The sequence below is a fragment of the Hemibagrus wyckioides genome, linkage group LG08 (assembly GCF_019097595.1).
Source record: "Hemibagrus wyckioides isolate EC202008001 linkage group LG08, SWU_Hwy_1.0, whole genome shotgun sequence".
Taxonomy (NCBI): Eukaryota; Metazoa; Chordata; class Actinopteri; order Siluriformes; family Bagridae; genus Hemibagrus; species Hemibagrus wyckioides.
In genome coordinates, this window is record NC_080717.1 from 12,646,129 (window position 1) to 12,665,310 (window position 19,182).

The 19,182-nt window shown below is 37.8% G+C and overlaps 1 protein-coding gene and 1 long non-coding RNA gene across 5 annotated transcripts in view; one reads left to right on the forward strand and one right to left on the reverse strand.

Annotated features, from left to right (window-relative positions):
- spdl1 (spindle apparatus coiled-coil protein 1) overlaps positions 1-14,319 on the reverse strand; it is a 39,206-nt gene extending 24,887 nt beyond the window's left edge. Inside the window, exons 1-4 of one of the 3 annotated variants that reach the window (XM_058397341.1) lie at positions 14,186-14,319; positions 10,914-11,065; positions 8,136-8,312; positions 1,394-1,588 (exon numbers count right to left, since the gene is read on the reverse strand). In XM_058397341.1, coding sequence (XP_058253324.1) covers positions 1,394-1,588; positions 8,136-8,312; positions 10,914-10,931 — 390 coding nt within the window. In that variant the 5' untranslated portion in view covers positions 10,932-11,065; positions 14,186-14,319. Of the gene's footprint in view, positions 1-1,393; positions 1,589-1,700; positions 5,079-8,135; positions 8,313-10,913; positions 11,066-13,129; positions 13,222-14,185 lie in introns of those variants that run through there. The other 2 variants (XM_058397340.1, XM_058397342.1) reach the window with 2 other exon arrangements.
- A 93-nt stretch (positions 14,320-14,412) lies between these two features.
- The window catches only part of LOC131357933 (uncharacterized), a 44,126-nt gene continuing 39,356 nt past the window's right edge, over positions 14,413-19,182 (forward strand). For both annotated transcript variants that reach the window (XR_009205330.1, XR_009205329.1), the window contains exon 1: positions 14,413-14,549. This is a non-coding gene — a long non-coding RNA (uncharacterized LOC131357933). The remainder of the gene's footprint in view (positions 14,550-19,182) is intronic.

A 19,182-nucleotide genomic window follows, 5' to 3' on the forward strand; every position in this document is an offset into this window, starting at 1 on the left:
TGTGAAAAAAAAAAACATACACACAAATCAGCAATAAAAATTCTACAGAAAAATGCGAGTGACAAGGCCTATTTCACAACCACCTAGCCTGGTGGTGTAGCTGTAGTTCAGGGTTTTATATTTTGGCCTATGAAGCATTCTGAATTTTTCAGTATATTTTAGTAGGGTTGTTTGCCAAATAATTATGACAAATATTAAAAATAATAATAATTATTATTATAGAAGTATTACAAATTATAATACTTTTTCCCACTGAGAGTTTTGATCTTTTTTTCTTCTTTAATTTCCACCATATTAGATTTTCCACCTTGTAAAATATTTTCCATTTGCAAACTAGTCCTGGACCATTGATCCTATTACCAGCAAATTTGGTATGTATCATCTACAGAGGGTAGTGACCAAAAAAAATTTGCTTGGGCAAATAATGTGGCCGCTATCATCCAATCATCCATAGCAAAGATGCTAAAAGAGGACGTGAGCCAGCTTTCAATGTTCTGTCAGCAATGCTTGGTTGGAATTAGTCCAAATTTGGTGTACTTTTTTAGTACACATTATTGTAAACCATTTTGTTTTTCAGCCATCATGGTATTATTGAATTTTTCACAGAGAACACCCCAAGGTATCCAGGCAACAAATTTGGAGTCAATATGTAAAACTTCAGAGTAAATTTTTGCTGATAACTTTTTAACATTTTCAAAAGTTATGATGAACTGAACATATTCCACTGACCCTATATTTAACCATCTCCTGCCATGGCACAGTGAGTTTCTATGTATTACCTCTTTGGACAATGCGTTTAAGACTTGATAAAGAATAGTTAAGAGGTTGAACAATATGGCTGCAGTGTTTCCAAAAATTCGCTCTTGAAGGTGCCATAAATGAAAAGTGGCCATATGTCTGCAATGCATTTGTTCATTGGCATAAAGGTCAGTGCATATGTTTACCATGAGGCCTTGGTGGGACACAGCAAGTTTAGTGAAATTTGGCCACTTGGGGTGCTATACTGAAAAACAAGCTTAAACACCCATATGTCCATGTACTTAAGTTGGTGGCCCTGAGATGCTTGGACCCTTCATTGCTGCTTGCAGTTCTATTTTATACTTTGCTATTCATACTTTTTTCTTTAAATACGTTTTAATCCTGTACCATTTTGGTGCATTATATGTGAAATGTATCATCATTATTACACTCATTGGATGCTAATACAATAACATTCATCTCCTATCGGATAAGCACTGTAAGTGTGTATTTACATGTCTATAATAAATTACAAACTTTCATTACACGCATTGGATTTTCATGAATAATTCAAATTGCATTCAGTAAAGTAAAAGTAAAGAAGACACTTTTCAAAAAGTATTCAACAAAAAAACAAAAACAAAAAAAACTTTACCATAGATGATTCCAGATCCATCTTCTGAATTTGTAGCTCCAAGACCTCTGAAGACATAGTGTCATGGGCACATTCTGACATTTTGCGAATCTCCTCAGTTTTGCTGATTAAAAGATGAGACTGTAACTCCAAATTATGTCTCAGCTGTTTCTCAAGAAGCCGAGCCTCATCAAGATCCCCTTTCAATTTCTCCACCTACAGAGAAGTTGGCAGTGGGGGCAGGGTGAATATATAAATCAAAGGCTATGTACAACATAACATACAGTATTCTGAATGCACTTTACTGAAAATATTGATCATTTCATACCTGTTGAAAAAATCTAGACCAGGGCCAGGTCAGCATATTTTCAAATCAAATCATATACATCTGCCTAAGCAAATCTTTTCCACAAAAATGTAAAAAAAAGTATTATTAAATACTGAGGTTAGGCTATGAAAAATCATAGAAGCCAATATACACTTTTGCTCCCCCTCTCAAAAACACAATTTTCGATTTCATGTGTTGCTTTAGCAGGATATAATTACAGGAAACTGAACAACAAAAAACATACACTACCCTAGCCAGTTGTAGAATGCTGTTAAAATTAAAACTAAAGCCTTCTGTGATACAAAAAAGCAAATACAGCAAATCAATATACTGTAAAAATAAATAAATAAATAAATAAATAAATACATACATTGACAGGATTATGAAACATTTATTCATACTCTTGTTCACAGTCACAAATGTTTAATACATAATGTAGCTTTTCTTTTAATAATGAGACACTATTTCATACCAAACCTTTTTGTTTTTCATTTTCTGAAAAAATGTATCTGAAAGGTAAAATTTGAATATCATGAACACAAAAATCCAGTATCTCAAAATATTTGAATTTTTCAAAAGATAATCAAAGAAATTATTTATATATACCATGGATGACCGGTAGGTGCGTGCGCTGCTAAAATCCAAGGACTCAAGGAAACAAGGACGCCCTAAGAACAGCATGAGCCAAACTGTCTCAAGCCATCAGGGAGGCAAAGTGTGCACACACCCAGAGAATCCACAGCCACTTCCAGAGCAGCGGTGACAGCATGTGGCATTCATTCCATCACCAACTACAGAACAGCTTCACCTGGCTGTGACAGTGATGCCCCCCTTCCAGATGCACTGAACAACTTCTATGTTCGGTTCAAGGCACAGAATGATGTGACAGTGAGGAAGACCATCTCTCCTCCATAGGACCAGGTGCTCTGTCTCACCACGGCCGACGTGAGGAACCCACAGTAAGCTGCTGGGCCAGACAGAGTACTCAGGGAATGTGCAGAGCAGCTAGCGGATGTCTTCACTAACATCTCTTCATTCAACATCTCCCTGAGCAGCACCATCGTCCCAACAAGACCACCAACATTATCCCCGTGCTGAAGAAGTCTCCATTGTCCAGTCTCATCGACTGCCGTCCCGTTGCACTCACACCTATCATCATGAAGTGCTTCAAAAGGTTCGTCATGAGGCATATCAATAACCTGCTGCCACCATCACTAGACCCCATGCAGTTTGTGTATCGCCCAAATTGCTCCACAGATGATGCCATCAGCACAACCCTCCATCTGGCCCTCACAGACCAGGATGATAAAGACGCTTATGTGTGAATGCTGTTCATCCTCTGCAACTGGATCCTGGATTTCCTGACTAGGAGACCTCAGTCAGTCCAGATTGAGAACAGCATCTCCAGCACCACCACACTGAGCACTGGAGCTCCTCAGGGCTGTGTGCTCAGCCCACTGATTTTCACTCTGCTGACTCATGACTGTGCAGCAATGCACAGCTCGAACCACATCATCAAGTTCACCGATGATACAACCGTGGTGGGTCTCATCAGCAAGAACGATGAGTCAGCATACAGAGAGGAGGTGCAGCAGCTAACAATCTGTCTCTGAACATGGAGAAAATGGAAGAGATGGTTGTTGACTTCAGGAGAGCACAGAGTGACCATTCTCCCTTGAACATCGACGGGTCTAATGTGGAGATCGTCAAAAGCACCAAATTCCTTGGTGTTCACCTGGCGGAGGACCTCATCTGGTCACTCAACACCAGCTCCATCACCAAGAAAGCCTAACATCATCTCTACTTCCTGGAAAAGCTGAGGAAGGCTCACCTTCCACCACCCATCCTAACCACCTTCTACAGAGTGACGACTTAGAGCATTCTGAGCAGCTGCATCACTGCCTGGTTTGGGAATTGCACCGCTTCGGATAGCAAGACCCTGCAATGGATAGTGAGGACAGCGGAGAAGATCAGCGGAGTCTCTCTTCCCTCTATTACGGACATATACTCCACATGCTACATCCGCAAAGCAAACAGCATTGTGAATGACCCCACACAAACACTCTTCACCCTTCTGCCATCCAGAAAAAGGTACAGAAGCTTTCGGACTCACACAACCAGACTGTTGAACATCTTCTTACCTCAGGTGTCTCAACAGAGAACTGAACTGAGTTGGACACGCACACACAACTGACACACATGCACAAGTCACTTTAACCCTGTTTCTTTTTTGCACTCACTGTCTAACACTATTTTTTGCACACAGTCGGTGTTGTGTCTTGTTTGTCTCTTCATCCTCTGCACTTATGTTGTATGTTTAGTTTAAAAGGATTTTAACCTTGAATGAATAGCATCACCCTGTCTTCTGTTTTTGTTCTGTATAGCACCTCTGATCCAGGAGGAACGTTGTTTTATTTCACCTTGTACTGCATCAGCTACAGTATATATGGTTGAAATGACAATAAAGCTTCTTTGACTTTGAGAAAAGTCAAACTTCTGAGTAATGTATGTTCATTTATGCACTTAATTTTTGGCTGGGGCTCTTACCAAATATTAAGTGCATCTATGCAGTGTGGCATGGAGGCAATCAAACTGTGGCACTGCTGAGGTGTAACGGAAGCTCAGGTTGCTTTGATAGTGGCCTTCGGCTCATCTGTATTGCAGGGTTTGTTGTCTCTCTTCTTCCTCTTGACAATTCTCCATAGTTTCTCTATAGGGTTCAGTTCAGGTAGGACCTTGATTTCCAAGTTAAATGCAAAAATTTCTTTTCATCTGAAAAGCGGACATTGGACCACTGAGTAATGCTCCAGTTCTTCTCTCCTTAGCTCAGGTAAGATGCTTCTGACATCTGGTTCAGGAGTGGCTTGACACTAGGGTTTGTAGCCAATTTCCTGGACAAGTCTGTGTGTGGTGGCTCTCAATGCACTCAGTCCACTCCTTGTGAAAGTCCCCCACGTTCTTGAATCGGCTTTGCTTGACAATTTTCTCAAGGATACAGTCTACAATCCCTGTTGCTCGCTTACCTTTTCCTAAAACAATTTGCCCTTTCAGTCAACTTTCCATGAATATGCTTTTATACAACATTCTATGAACAGCCAGCCCTTTCAGCAATGATCTTCTGTGGCTTATGAAGGGTGGCAATGAGTGTCTTCTGGACAACCGTCATGTCAGAAGTTTTCCCCATGATTGAGGTAGTGTGTACTGAACCTGATTGGGAGATTTGTGGTATTTATAGTGAATAAAAAGTAATTTTCTCAACATGGAAATGAAATATTCAAATATTTTGAGATATGCTTTTTCGATGTTTTTAAGCTGTAGGCCACAATCAAAATTAAAATCAAAAGACACTTGGAACAGTGGGTAAAATAAGTATTGAACATGTCAACTTTTTACTCAATGAATATTTTTCTAAATGTGCTATTGACATAAAATTTTAATCAGATGTTGCTAACAACCTATGCAATCCAGAAATGCAAAGAAATTAAGAAATTAAGTTATGTGTAATACTGTGAAATGACACAGGGAAAAAGTATTTGAACACACTTACTGAAATTTATTTAATACTTCGTACAGAAGCCTTTGTATTGACAGCTCCAAGGTGCCTCCTGTATGGAGAAACTAGGTGTTCATTTGCTCAAGTGTGATTTTGGCCCATTCATCCACACAAACAGTCTTGCAATCTTCCAATCTTGAAGGTTCAGTGGGCATCTTCTATTACTCTGATATTTAGTTCTTTCCAGAGATTTTCAACTGGATTTAAGTCAGGTGATTGGCTGGGCCATTCTAGCAGCTTTATTTTCTATCTCTGAAACCATTTGAGAGTTTCCTTGGATCACTGTCTTGCTGAAATGTCCACCTCATTTCATCTTCATGCTCCTGGATAAAGGCAGCAGATTTTTATAAAAAATGTCTCGGTACATTTTTCTATTAATTCTTTATTCAATATGAAGTTTGTCAGTACCATATGCTGAAAAATAGCCACACACCATGACGTTCCCACCCCCAAACTTCACTGTTGGTATGGTGTTTTTGGTGTGATGTGCAGTGCCATTTGTCCTCCAAACATGGTGTGTGTTATGGCATCCAAAGAGTTCAATTTTGGTCTTATGTGACTAGACTATATTCTCCCAGTATTTATCAGGCTTGTTCAAATGTTGTTCATCAAACTTTAAACGAGCTTCAACATGCTTTTTCTTCAGCAATGAAGTTTTGCATGGTGAGCGTGCTTACAGGCCATGGCGGTTGAGCGCATTAGTTATTGTTTTCTTTGAAACAGTTGTACCTGCTAATTCCAGGTGTTTCTGAAGCTCTCCACAAGTAGTCCTTGGGTCTTGAACAATTCTTCTGATAATTCTTTTCACTCCTGTCAGAAATCTTGTGAGGCCATTATCACCATCACCAGTTTATGGTAAAATAATGTTCTTTCCACTTCCGGATTCCACAGGGCTCACTGGAACATTCAGTAGTTTTGAAATCCTTCTGTAAACAATGCCATCAGTATATTTTGCCAAAATAAGGATGCAACGGTCTTGAGAGCTCTTTGCTTTTACCCATCACAAAATTGTCACCGTGGTGATGAGACACATTTTAAAGGCCATCAGTTGGGAATGAACCAGCTTATATTAATTTGCACTGACAAAGGGCAGGATATATTTCTAATTATCTCTCTTTCTTCATGTGTTCAATACTTTTTCCCTGTGTCATTTCACATTATTATACATAATTTATGGACATCTATCGTTTGATTTCTTTGCATGTGTTGATTGCATGAGTTGATACCAACATTTGGTGAAAATTTCAAGTCAGTAGCACCTTTAGAAATATATTTATTGAGAAACAAAAATGATGTGTTCAATACTTATTTTACCCGCAGTATATACACTTACATAAGTAACTTTAAAAAAAATATTGAACTTTTCCTTGATATTCAAATTATTTGAGATGCATGAGATGTGAGTAATATTATATTATATTTTATATATATATATATATATATATATATATATATATATATATATATATATATATATATATATATATATATATATATATATATATATATATATATATACACATACATACATACATACACACACATATACACTTACATATATATTCACCAATCAGGCATAACATGAGCACTGACAGGTGAATATTCTGTCCTGAAAGTTCATGTGTTATAAGCAGGAAAAATGGGCAGGTGTAAGGATTTGAGTGAGTTTGACAAAGGCCAAATTGTGATGGCTAGATGACTAGATCAGAGCATCTCCAAAACTGTAGCTACAGTGGGGTCTGGCTCTGCAGTGGTCAGTATCTATAAAAGTGGTCCATGGAAGGAACAGTGGTGAACCAGCAACAGGGCCAAGGCTCATTGATGTATGTGGGGAGGGAAAGCTGGCCCATGTGGTGCGATCCAACAGAAGAGCTACTGTTGCGGAAATTGCTGAAGAAGTTAATGCTGGTTCTGATAGAAAGGTGTCAGAATACACAGAGCATTGCAGTTTGTTGAATATGGGGCTACATACCAGCAGACCAGTCAGGGTGCTCATGCTGACCGCTGTGCAACACTGAAAGTGCCAACAATGGGCATGTGAGCATCAGAAATGGACCACGGAGCAATGAAAGAAAGTGGCCTGGTCTGATGAATCAGTTTTTCTTTTACATCACGTGGATGGCTGAGTGCATATGTGCCACTTACCTGGGGAACACATGATACCAGAATGCACTATGGGAAGAAGGCAAGCCGGCAAAGGCAGTGTCATGCTTTATGCAATGTTCTGCTGGGAAACCTTGAGTCCTGCCATCCATTTGGATGTTACTTTGACATGTACCACCTACCTAAGCATTGTTGCACACCATGTACACCCTTTCATGGAAACAGTATTCCCTGATGGCTGTGGCCTTTCAGCACGATAATGCACTGTGCCACAAAGCAAAAATGGTTCAGGAATGGTTTGATGAGCATAACAACGAGTTTGAGGTGTTGACTTCAAATTCCTAAGATCTCAATCCAGTCGAGGCTGTGGGATGCACTGGACAAACAAGTCTGTTCCATGGAGGCTCTCAAAGTATCTGCTGCTAACATCTTGGTGCCAGAAACAACAGCACACCTTCAGAGATCTAGTGAGTCCATACGGGTCAGGAGCAATAGAATATTAGGCAGGTGGTCATAAGGTTATGATCGGTGTGCGTCACACACATTATTTATATACATACATACATACATGCAAATAGGATCAAATTTATGAACTTAAAACAAATAAAAGCATGAAAGGAAGTATCCAACACCTTTCTGAGCAGTGGTTAGGTTTCTTGTTCACACTTTCACAGGTGTGGAATAGAATTACTTAATTAAAACAATATGTAACTGTACTAAATTTTTACTGAAAACATAAGTAAAACATAAAGGATTATGTTATAAGATTATATTCTGACCTTGATCTTGAATTCACCACATTCCACTGTATGGTTCCTCTCCAACATTGTTTGCTGCTGTTCCAACAGATGTTTCTGTTGGTTTCTAACAACATCCAATTCAGCATTAAGGCTGTCCTCTATGCGGCTCTTTAGTTCCAATTGTCTCTGAAGTGAATATTTATCTTGCACCAAGCCCTGTTAACATTACATTTATAAACATGTTTTATTCGTTAATATTCAGGTTAAATTGTTGTTAAATTGTGCACTGGAAAAGAGCAAAATGAAATTGCAAAAAGAATGACAACCAAATGACCTTTCTGAAGAATACAATGCCTTATTCAGAGAAACACAGTGCAATTACATTATAGCAAACAAACAAAAATTATTATATGAACAGCAAAGACAGAACACTACAGCAAGCTATCCTAGGAGGTAGTAACATACTAGGTAGGAGCTGTTTGTTTTAAACATAATGCATATATATTAGGGCTGGGCAAAGATTAAAATTTTTAATCGCATGATTGTCATGAGTTAACGCGTTCTCTCTCTCTCTCGTGCCTTTCTTCGTGTTTGTTTATCCGCCCGTTCTATTTTTTTTTCCGGTTCCTTTCAGCCCCGCGGCAGTCTTACACTTATCCAAATGCTCTCATTGGTTCAGACGCATGATAACGTTCATATATATTATATATATATATATATACATACATACATATACATATATATATATATATATTACACACACACACACACAATAAATAGCTAAATGTGCACTTTATCACAGTAATTTATCTTTATCTCCATATTTTTCCATTGTTTGATGTCAAGAATTCATCTTTAACCGTGTCCTTTTTCCTTGAGCTACAAAGATGAACTTATATATAAATATGTAAAAAATGCAGATTACACTGATCAGTCTTAACATCAAAGCCACTAACAAGTGACATGAATAATATTGCATAATATTGATTATCTTCTTATAATGACACCTGTATTAGGCAGCAACTGAAGAGTCAGTTCTCAAAGTTGTTTTGTACCCAAAAAAAGTGGTCCATGGAATGAAACCGTATCCTCGAACTGGCCACGTGTTATAGGATTATTGATGTACATGGGAAGGTAAGGCTAGCCCATTGTGGTCTAATCCTACAGACGATCTACTGTAGCACAAATTGCTGAAAAGGCTAATGTTGTCTATGACATAAAGGAGTAAAAACACAGTGCATCAAAACTTGCTGCATATGGGGCTGCATAGCTGCAAAGAGTCAGAGTGCCCATGCTGACCCCTGTCCACTCCTAAAAGTCCCCTACAATAGAGGTCCCCAACCACTGGGCAGCGGACCAGTACCGGGCTGCAAAGAAACAATGAACTTATAATTTTATTTATACAACTTTAAATGATTTGCAAATTGCCACTTCCACCCACGCCTCACTCCCACGTGTTTTTCCATACCTCAGTAATGCCGAGGTTACACTGCACGATTTTAGCCCTAATTTTCAGTCGCCAACTAGTTTTACAAAATCGCAAAGAAATGCCCGAATTTGGAGGCAAATTGGAGCTCGTGCATGCGAGTGACAATCGCGCAGTGTGAATTACCAAAGATGTGATCTTACAGAATCGTCGATGGGTCGCAGAGGCCCGTGAAATATTTGGCATGCTAAATATCAAAATCAAGCAGTACGAAAGGAGTTATGACTGAAAAATACCTCGGCGATGACCTACAGTCAATGAGAGAGCCAGATACAGGGCAGCGGTCAGTTCAGGAAGGAGTTATAGACCACAGTATCGGCAAACATGGCTTTGGTTGGAGCACAATATTATAGTTTAATAGAGTTTATAGGTTTTTATCAGGAAAAAAATAAATAAATCTTAAATATAGTTATATCAGAATAAATAAGCTTTACAATAGCATCAAACAGAAATAAAGCAGAAACATTTGCTTAACTAGCCGCATCAGCAGCAGCATATTGAAAAATATTTCATCACAATCCTTGTTCCCCGCACTGACCATTTGGCTCGCGAACATTTTGCGTGGTTCCTTTTCCAGTCTCGAGCAAGAGCTCTGATCTCATGTGTGTCTTGCGTTATTTCCTTATTATTTCTTGCGTACATTTGGTTTTGAAATGCAGTTTGCGGACCAGACAGAGTTATTGGCGATTCTTCCTATTGTGAAGTCATGCAATGTGAACACAAGCAGTGACTGAATGCTACCCTAGATAGCCATGCAGTGTGAAAACAACCGCGATCTGACCACTTTAAAAAATCATGCAGTGCAAACTCGGCATAAATCTAGCTAAAATGAGCTCCCTCTAAATTGTGAGTCCATCATAGGGACCTGCCTTACCTAGTGGAATAGCAGACAGTTCAAGAAGAACAGACTAAAATTGAACCATAATGCTGTAAAAAGTAATTATTTCTTACTATAGACATCATGATGTTATAACTGTCAACAACAGCTTTGTAATATGGTACTAATATTTTAATGCAATGCAGCCACAAATTTTTAACTACAATGTGAACAACTATCACATCTAGTAATTTACAACTTCCCACAATTATCCCAAATATAAGCTAACGCCTGAGACTTATGTTTCTGTACATTGAACTGCCCCATGCTACAATGACCATGTTCATGTTTTGTGCAGGTGTTCTTGAAGAAACTTTTGCAAATGTTAACATATGATGCTTACACATTACTGGAGCTATGCAGAAGTACAAAATAAGCTATTCTAGAAAGCATATACAATTTAAATTTTAAATGTGTGTTTGTTTAAATTAAAATCTTTGTATATAACACTTACCTCAATTTGAGCAGTCATCTCATTTCGCTGTTCCTCCAATTTATTATGCAAATCCGATTGGTTATTCAAGAGCTGAACTCCATATTGTCCTGCCTTCTGAAGAGCTAGTTCAGCCTCTTCCAGCTTCTGTTGTAACCTCTGAATTTCACTCTCTGTTGGAAATATTATTTACACTTATAACTTGAAACTCTAATGCATATTTTGTAAGACAGGCTCATTTGGCTATTAAAGAAAATAGAGCTTATTTCTGAAAATAGTAAAAGTAAGCCAGGCCAAATGAAAGCTTTTTGACTTATGCTGGTGGTTTGTTTTTTGTAAATATAAATGGAAGAAAAAGAAAAAGAAATTTAGAATCTCCATTTCAGGCTTATCTTGAACTTTTAATGTCATCAGTGAGCCTTGTTAATCAAGCTGGATATTAATGGGTTTATTTCTAAGTCAGTTGGAGGATAATTTACACAAGAAACACATTATTCATTAAAATATTTTATGATGACATCAGCACTAACAAGTTTTTTTTTATACAGTCCCAGATACTCTCTACAGAATTTAATGACTTGGCACCAGATATCTAAGTTAAAATGATAAGATTACTGATAAGATTGATGAGACTCATTGTTTATTCTTCACTTCTATTCTGACCATGAGTTTAGAATATGCTGGAAAAAAAAGAAAAGAAAACAAATAGAAACAAATGCAATATAGAATTGTCATTCATGTGTCGGACAGCAAACAAGAGGTCAAACAGAGTATAATGCTAATAATACCATTTAGAATAAATCAATAATAATCCATAAGTCAACATTACTTAAGAGGCTATAACTAATATACAAATATGCTTTCCTGAAATAAAATTAATGCTTGGACACTCAAAATACAAACTATTACAATTACTTGATTTTGATTGGCAAATTTGTTATCAGTTTAATAATAAAAAATAATCATTCAAATAAGTTGGTACTTTGTGTAAAATGCAGAATATCTTCTTCTAAAGCCATTCCTTTGTCTACTTACATTTGAATTTTGGTTTGTTGTTATTGCTGGAAGGTGAATGTGTTCATCTTCATCTGGCTAACAGAGGCCTACAGGCCAAAATTGAGATACACGAGTCCCTCAATATTCTCCTAGAGCCCCAAGTCCTAGCTGAATATATCCCCATAGAACAATGCTGCACGTATGGTGTTCTTTGAATGATATGCAATCTTACTTTGGTGCAAAACATATAGCTTTTTGTGATAAAGGTCTTCATTCTAACCACTCCAATCCAGCACAGAGATGTGAAGTAAAAAAGACTGTGGTCACATGCATGGAGTGACCAGTACATGCAGCTTCTCTAATGCTGCCTACGTCTCTTGTCCTGTCCTTTCCTCAATTTTAAAGTGATGTCTTGTTAATGTATGGTACCCCATTTTCTTCATATGTTCTAAATGCTTTATATTGTCTTTGAAGTTAATGGCTTTAGCTGTCAGATGAAACCAAGAAAATGTCAAGAAATTTCCATCACAAACATCTGAAATGTTAACAGGGGTAATTAGACCACTCTATGTAATCCTACAAAAATATTAGCAAAATATTAGTTGTTTCAACGTTTCAGCTGCCTGTATATTGCATTTGTGCATTCACTTGTTTTTTCTTTAATAGTAATAGTCGCATCAGGCTTGCTCACTTGGGATGAATTTCTCTAACATTAATCTTAGACTTCTGTACTATGTTTCTTATGTTCTGTAAAGCTGCTTTCAGACAATGCCCATTGTTAAAAATGTCCTATACAAATAAAATTAAATTTAATTGAACAGTGAAACTGTATAATCACTTGTACAGTAAGATGCCGACCTAGGATATGTTTTTAATCATCACTTGTAGGCTTGCATTATCTGAGCTTTATTTCCCAGTTTCTGCCGAATATCTCTCCGGCATATAAAACGTGTTCAATCCGTAACCACCGCAAACTTAAATTTAGTCCAACGCCATGTTTAATGCAGGTAGCAATTGTTATAGCATTATGCTAAAAATATTTTACTAGCTAGTTGAAACGATTGCGTTGGACTTGCTCTCTTGCTAATCCAGGAGAGTGAATCCAGAAGACATTCATGAAATGTTCATAGTATGAGACAAAAAAACATTATATGGCCTATGTCAATAAACGATATTTAAATGGAACAATAGTAAAACGCATGGTTAATAAATAAGAATAATAATAAAATATTGATAGTTACCCATAATCTGTCGTTCAGATTCAAATCGTTTTAAATTATTCCTCTTCGAATTTAAGCATTTAACATCCAACTAGGAGGTGTATTACCGCCTCCTATTGGACTGGAGTTCGTGTAGCACAGCATGGGCTTACTAGTTTCCCCGGGCAACAGATTTCGTACCTACAGATGCTCAGGTTTTCTATATGATGGTTTCATGTGCACTTTTCTTGTCTAATAGTTTACTATACATTACGTTATGGTAAAATATGTTCTAAAATTCCTGTCCCTTATAGACTTATAGACTGAAAGACAGTATATTACTTTTTTCTTTGATCATTCTGGTATTTTTTAATTCTGATCCAGCATGACTTGAATTCTAATGTCAAGAAGCTTTTATTGTCATTTCAACTATATTTAGTTGACAGAGTACATGGTGAAATGAAAGAACGTTTCTTTATATAAAACAACACATAGGTAATGATTAAAAAGAAAGGTAACCTAAACACATAAAGTGCATAGTGTGCAACCTAGTGCAAACAGTGTAAGACAGGAACTATGCAGACAGACAATATAATACACTTCAGAATAGATACACAGAATAGTGCAGATCAGTGTACAGTCTGTGTGGGCTATTATGCAAAAAAAGATGCTTGTTTGTAAACATATGTACACATATGAAAACAACAGTTGGTAGCAGCATTAAAGTATGATGTCCATAAATAACCAAACCTCAACAATAACTAAAATAAACTAGGGGTCTAGTTCAAGGATGCACTTTTTTTCCCTATGATATGAATGCTCAACTTCTTCCTCTATGTAAAAAGAAAACATTCCATGATCTGACAATAAGAACCACAAATGCTAAATTTGTTTTAGAACCTGTCATTTTTCTCCAGAACAATAGATGGCGGTAACGTTTTTATTCCACTTGTTGCGCATGTATGACTCCATTACAAAGAAGATGAATTCAAACTGTGAATCCACGTCCCTTGTTTGATGCGCATAAGCGGTGTAATATTTGTAAACAAACAAGATGTGAATTAGGTCACACAACAGCAAACAATGAAAGTTATTTACCTCAGTCCAATCAATGAATCAATCAAGTTCAAAAAATTTCTTCAGTCCATTTAATCAAGATCAGCGAAAAATACCTCTTCCCCTCAGAGTTTGAAAAGAAGAGCAGCAGAACAGACGACGAATTGAAGAAAATATGAAAACTTGACGAAATCAGACTCTATGGGTGGCTCGCCATTTTTTCCCCCTCAATGCGGCATTTTGCATCCGCACCAGGTACATAACTCACAGCCAAAAATCCAAATTTCAACGCATACAACAGAACTGCCTGATTCCACTGAATTTACTGTGTTTTAACAATCGTATACACCACAAACTACAGCAATGACTCCGTTAACTTCAGCTTGATGAACAAGGCCATAAACAGGTAAGCTTCTTTACAAACTCCGATATTTATCAGTATTTTAGCTCTAACTCATCTACTTTATTTAATCCTTATGCAAAACCTCCTCAGTTATTTTTTCTGAAATAACGTTTTTTTCCACGAAATTCTCAAACTTTGTTCACACACTCAGTTTTTTCTCTCTTTTCTCTCTCTCTGTGCCTTCTGGTGGGCGGAGTCATCGTCGCAGTAATTTGCACATTAGTAATATGTTTAATAAAGAATTATGTTTGTTTTTTTTTTGTTTGTATTATGTTTTGCTTGGTGGGTTTCCTCCAGGTGCTCTGGTTTCCTCCCACAGTCCAAAGACATGCTTCTAGGCTATTGCCTGTAGTGTGTGATTGCATGAGTGAATGACTGTGTGTGTGCCCTGCGATGGGTTGGCACTCCGTTCTGGGTGTATCCTGCCTTGATGCCCGATGACGCCTGAGATAGGCACAGGCTCCCCGTGACCCGATGATGGATCGGATATGAAATGTTTTTCTCTTAATTATATAGATTCATTACATAGGTAAATACAGTAAAATCCTTTTTTCTTGGACTGCAAATTAACTAATTTGAGTCTGGGTTACATTAAGCAGAATAAGATTAGTGCACAAATACTGTAACTGCCCCTCACACACCAAAGCATTAGTTACTAAATACTGAAATATTGACTGTGCTGAATTTGAACTTTTTTCCTCTGAATCTGTAGAGCAGAAAGTTTCTGTTAAAGTGAATCTGCTTAGATCTTTGCTTGTCATTTGTTTAAAACTGAATCCCCAGGGCACAGACATGCCCAGCACACATTAGTTATTCTGAGTTACCAAGTTAGCCTGTCTAGCTGTAGTACTTAATATTTTCTTCTGCTGTGATGTATATGTTTTCATTTTTAAGCACTTTATGAAGGAAACGTTTTACAAGCCAAAGACCCTGTCTTTATATAAGGGTCCTTTTATTTGTGGACTGTATATGCACAAATACCTGTGCCCTGTAAACACTGACACACACACACAAATGTGTCATTTCAACATCTACATGGTAAACTGCGAATCCACGTCCCTTGTTTGATGCGCATACGCGGTGTAAATTAGGTCACGAAAGAGTCTTTGGTTTGTTTCTTCAGTTGGTTGGTTGGTTCGTTTTTTTGGATTTGGAATCAGTAAAATATTCCTTTTTGCTAAAATATGATTTGCTCTGGTTATTGTTTTTTTCTGTCAGAGTTAATATACTTTTAAATGGATCAATAATTTTGATCACAGTTCTTCTCTTTGCTGTTGCACATTCTTAGAAATTGTGAATAGATAAATTTCTCTTTCACACCCAAACCCTGTGTTAGAAATAGAGGAGGATTAGCCTATTACTGCCATATTGTAGGAGGTTTAGAAAATGTTTTGGCAACACAATTATTTTCTACAGAAACATGAGTTTACCTTAGACAGGCTATTATTTTACAAAAATGAAGTAAATATGAAATTTGCAAGAATTTTACAACACAAGACAATAATTTACAGAAAACAGTATAAAAAGAAAACAATATAAAATATCAATGATGAAATCTGATGAAAACCTTCCTGATGAAACCCAGTCCCCATTGATGTAGGGGAAAGAAGGAAAAATAAGAATACTTTCTACTTCTTTCATAACAACAGGCACCTTCTGTGCCTTATGACTGGAGTAGGTAGTTTCTGTTTGGAATACATAACTTATTAGCAATGGCCACCTTATCCGGCCCCCCACTCCCTATGTCTTCTTAACATACCTGCCACACTTTGTCTCACGACACCTTCCCCTCTTTAAAAAGAAATAAAATAATAAAACAACGTCTCCACTTCCCTGTTCTCTTCCTAGCTCTATACTTTGAAACTCTGTTGTGCATGACACATGGTTACTGCCAATAAATATTATCATGTAACCAGGCAGATAAACATCTTTGAACAGTATAGACATGAGCAATATAAGCTCTGACCAATCTTATGAACAGAAAAAACATTTTAAATCTTCAGACCCCTTTGCACAAACTTGTAATTAATTAATTAATTATTTAAAAATGCGTTTCAAGGTAAAAGTCAGTGAAAGTTTGTTCTCTTCCTTACAGGTTGGACATAACAATGGGCTTATTGGCTCCCCCAGTCCTGGCTAGCATCTCTTTTTTATGCTTAGGACTGGGGTTGTTTCCCCCATTAGTTCGGTAGATGCAATCTCTGTTGTGTCAGAGTGTGGTTAAATGTTATCAGCACTTTGTGTTTGTGCCAAATGTGTGCATTTTGTCTGTATTGTTGGCACAGCTTGGAGCAGTCATCAGTACTATAGCAGTATTTCGCCTTGTTCATTGTCAAGGATGTAGGAAAGAGGTGTCACACTTTCCTGTCTAATTACTGCAGGATAAGCCCAGACCTTCACCTGGTCCCACTTCTTAAGGACAGTGTCACCAGGTCTCAGTGTTGATGGGTGTTTAGCTCCAACGTGAAAATTGTAATAGTAAGCTTGTCTGTCTTTTCTTTCATGTCTATCTGTATGACACACTTTTTAATCGGCCACCTGGATTGAAAATTCTTCTCTAAGGTAGGAGGAGTGGTTCTGTTTTTCCTGCTTGTAAGAAGTATAACCAATAAATCCTCTTTGTGATTTGCACTGTACTCTCCATGTGTGTGTTGAGGGCTTGATGTGAATACCTTTGCACCAATTAACTTGGCAGTGATCTTGTTGGCAGTCAATAACACATTGTTGTGTTATATCTGATGTTTGTATAACACACTCTATGATGCAATTTTTCTCCATCTTTTGCATTTTCTTCACTTTCTTGCCTCTTCAGCTCTCCTCACAATTCACTTCATGTCCACGGACCACATGGCCTGAGAATGGGTAAGATTTTGACAGTGCTCAGACATCTAATAAAGCACTCTAATTCTCACAGATACTACCCAACAGAAACTGTTGTGTCTTGTAACAGTAACTCAACAACAGTGCGGCAAGTCTCATAGTCAACTTTGTTGGGTGGACAAGGAACACGTCCAGAGAACACTCGAAGACATAGCAGTGAGTTCCCATGAACAGTTAAGTAAGTGCTGCGTACAAGATGTTCCACCATGACTCTCTGCAGTCCAGGTGGATTTAAATCACTAGCAGTGAACAATGGGGATTCTGGAGCAGTTGCTTCTGAGGCTAGTAGGACAGAGTGATATGCATCATCTGCTGTTGCCTGAGACTGCTTGAAAGTAAAATCAGTCAGAGATGGATCTGCTAAATGAGCAGATGAAGTGTCATTAACTTCAGCAAGAATGGGTACAGGACATCGCTTTGGGACCACCATCCGATGCATGTGAGCTAACATACCCTTCAAGATATCCTCGAAATTCTTGCCACTGCAACTTGCCAACTCTTTCAGTTCACTAAGTTAACACAGGTGGTCATGTGGCCCGAAGCAAGATGGCAGCTTAGGACGTTTTCTCCTCTTTGAAACTCCATATTTTCTTATTATGTCCCTTTTTTGCACATTTTGTGACCATTCAATAATGGAAAAAGATATGGAAAGTGGAGGGGACAAAGATTTTCTTATTTTTTCCTCGACAAGATCACAAAAAACAAAGACAAAAAGAAAAATCCCACCGCATGTGATGGAGAAGGAGAAGAAGCTAGTGCTTGCCTACAGCTGGACACTTCACTTATTCTGACTAAAATAAGGACTGTTGGTTCCCCCTTTAGACAGTATTGAGGGACAGCTTGGACAAATCGCTACTTCAGTTACAGTTCTTGAGAACTCATTCGCTGCTCTCACCTCATGAGTCATTGATACCGAAACCCGGCTAAACACAGCTAAGCAGCGGATTTCTATGCTAGAAGACACACATAATAACCCCTATCTTGGAAGCTACCATTGAACAACTTAAAGCTAAGGTGGATGACTTGGAGAATCAGGTCGCTGGAAAAATCTGAGGATTGTTGGGCTTCCTGAGAAAGAACTGCTGACTACATTTTTACAGTCTATGTTGCTGGTCTGGTTACAGCTTCCTGCAGATTTCCCTGCCGTTGAGATTGAGAGAGCGCACAGAGCCCCCCTTCCATCTCAGTCTACACCGAGCACACCGCAGAGGAGTGTTATTGTGCAGTTCCTATGTTTCCCGGTAAAGGAGGCTGTTTTGAGAGCAGCTAGGAAAACGGCAGTAACTTATAAAGATGCTACATTACGCTTTTTCACAGATTTGTTGGCGGAGGTTGTGTGGAAACGGCAAGCGGTTGTAGCAGTTTGCAAAATTATGGTGGACCAAGGTACTTACAGAAGTTTCTCATATCCAGCCTGACTCCACTGTTTACATAATGGAAAGATCATTTTATTTGATAGTGTGGAATCAGCCACCAACTTTCTGGACTCTTCAGCCAAGTCAGCTACTTTGTTCCATTTTTTGTAGACTTTAGGATAATTCCTGGGTAGTTTTTCTTGTTTTCGGTGGAATTTTTGTGTGTAAGGACAAGGCCTTTTGGCCATATGTTTTGTTACTGTTATGCCAGACCTGAACAAAGGTTGACTTTTTTGTTTTTGCCAGTTGCCATTCATATACTTATCCACTATATTTTTATTTAATTAACATTTTCTCCACTAGTATTATAACTAGTACTTTATTTTTTTATGGGGAGTTTT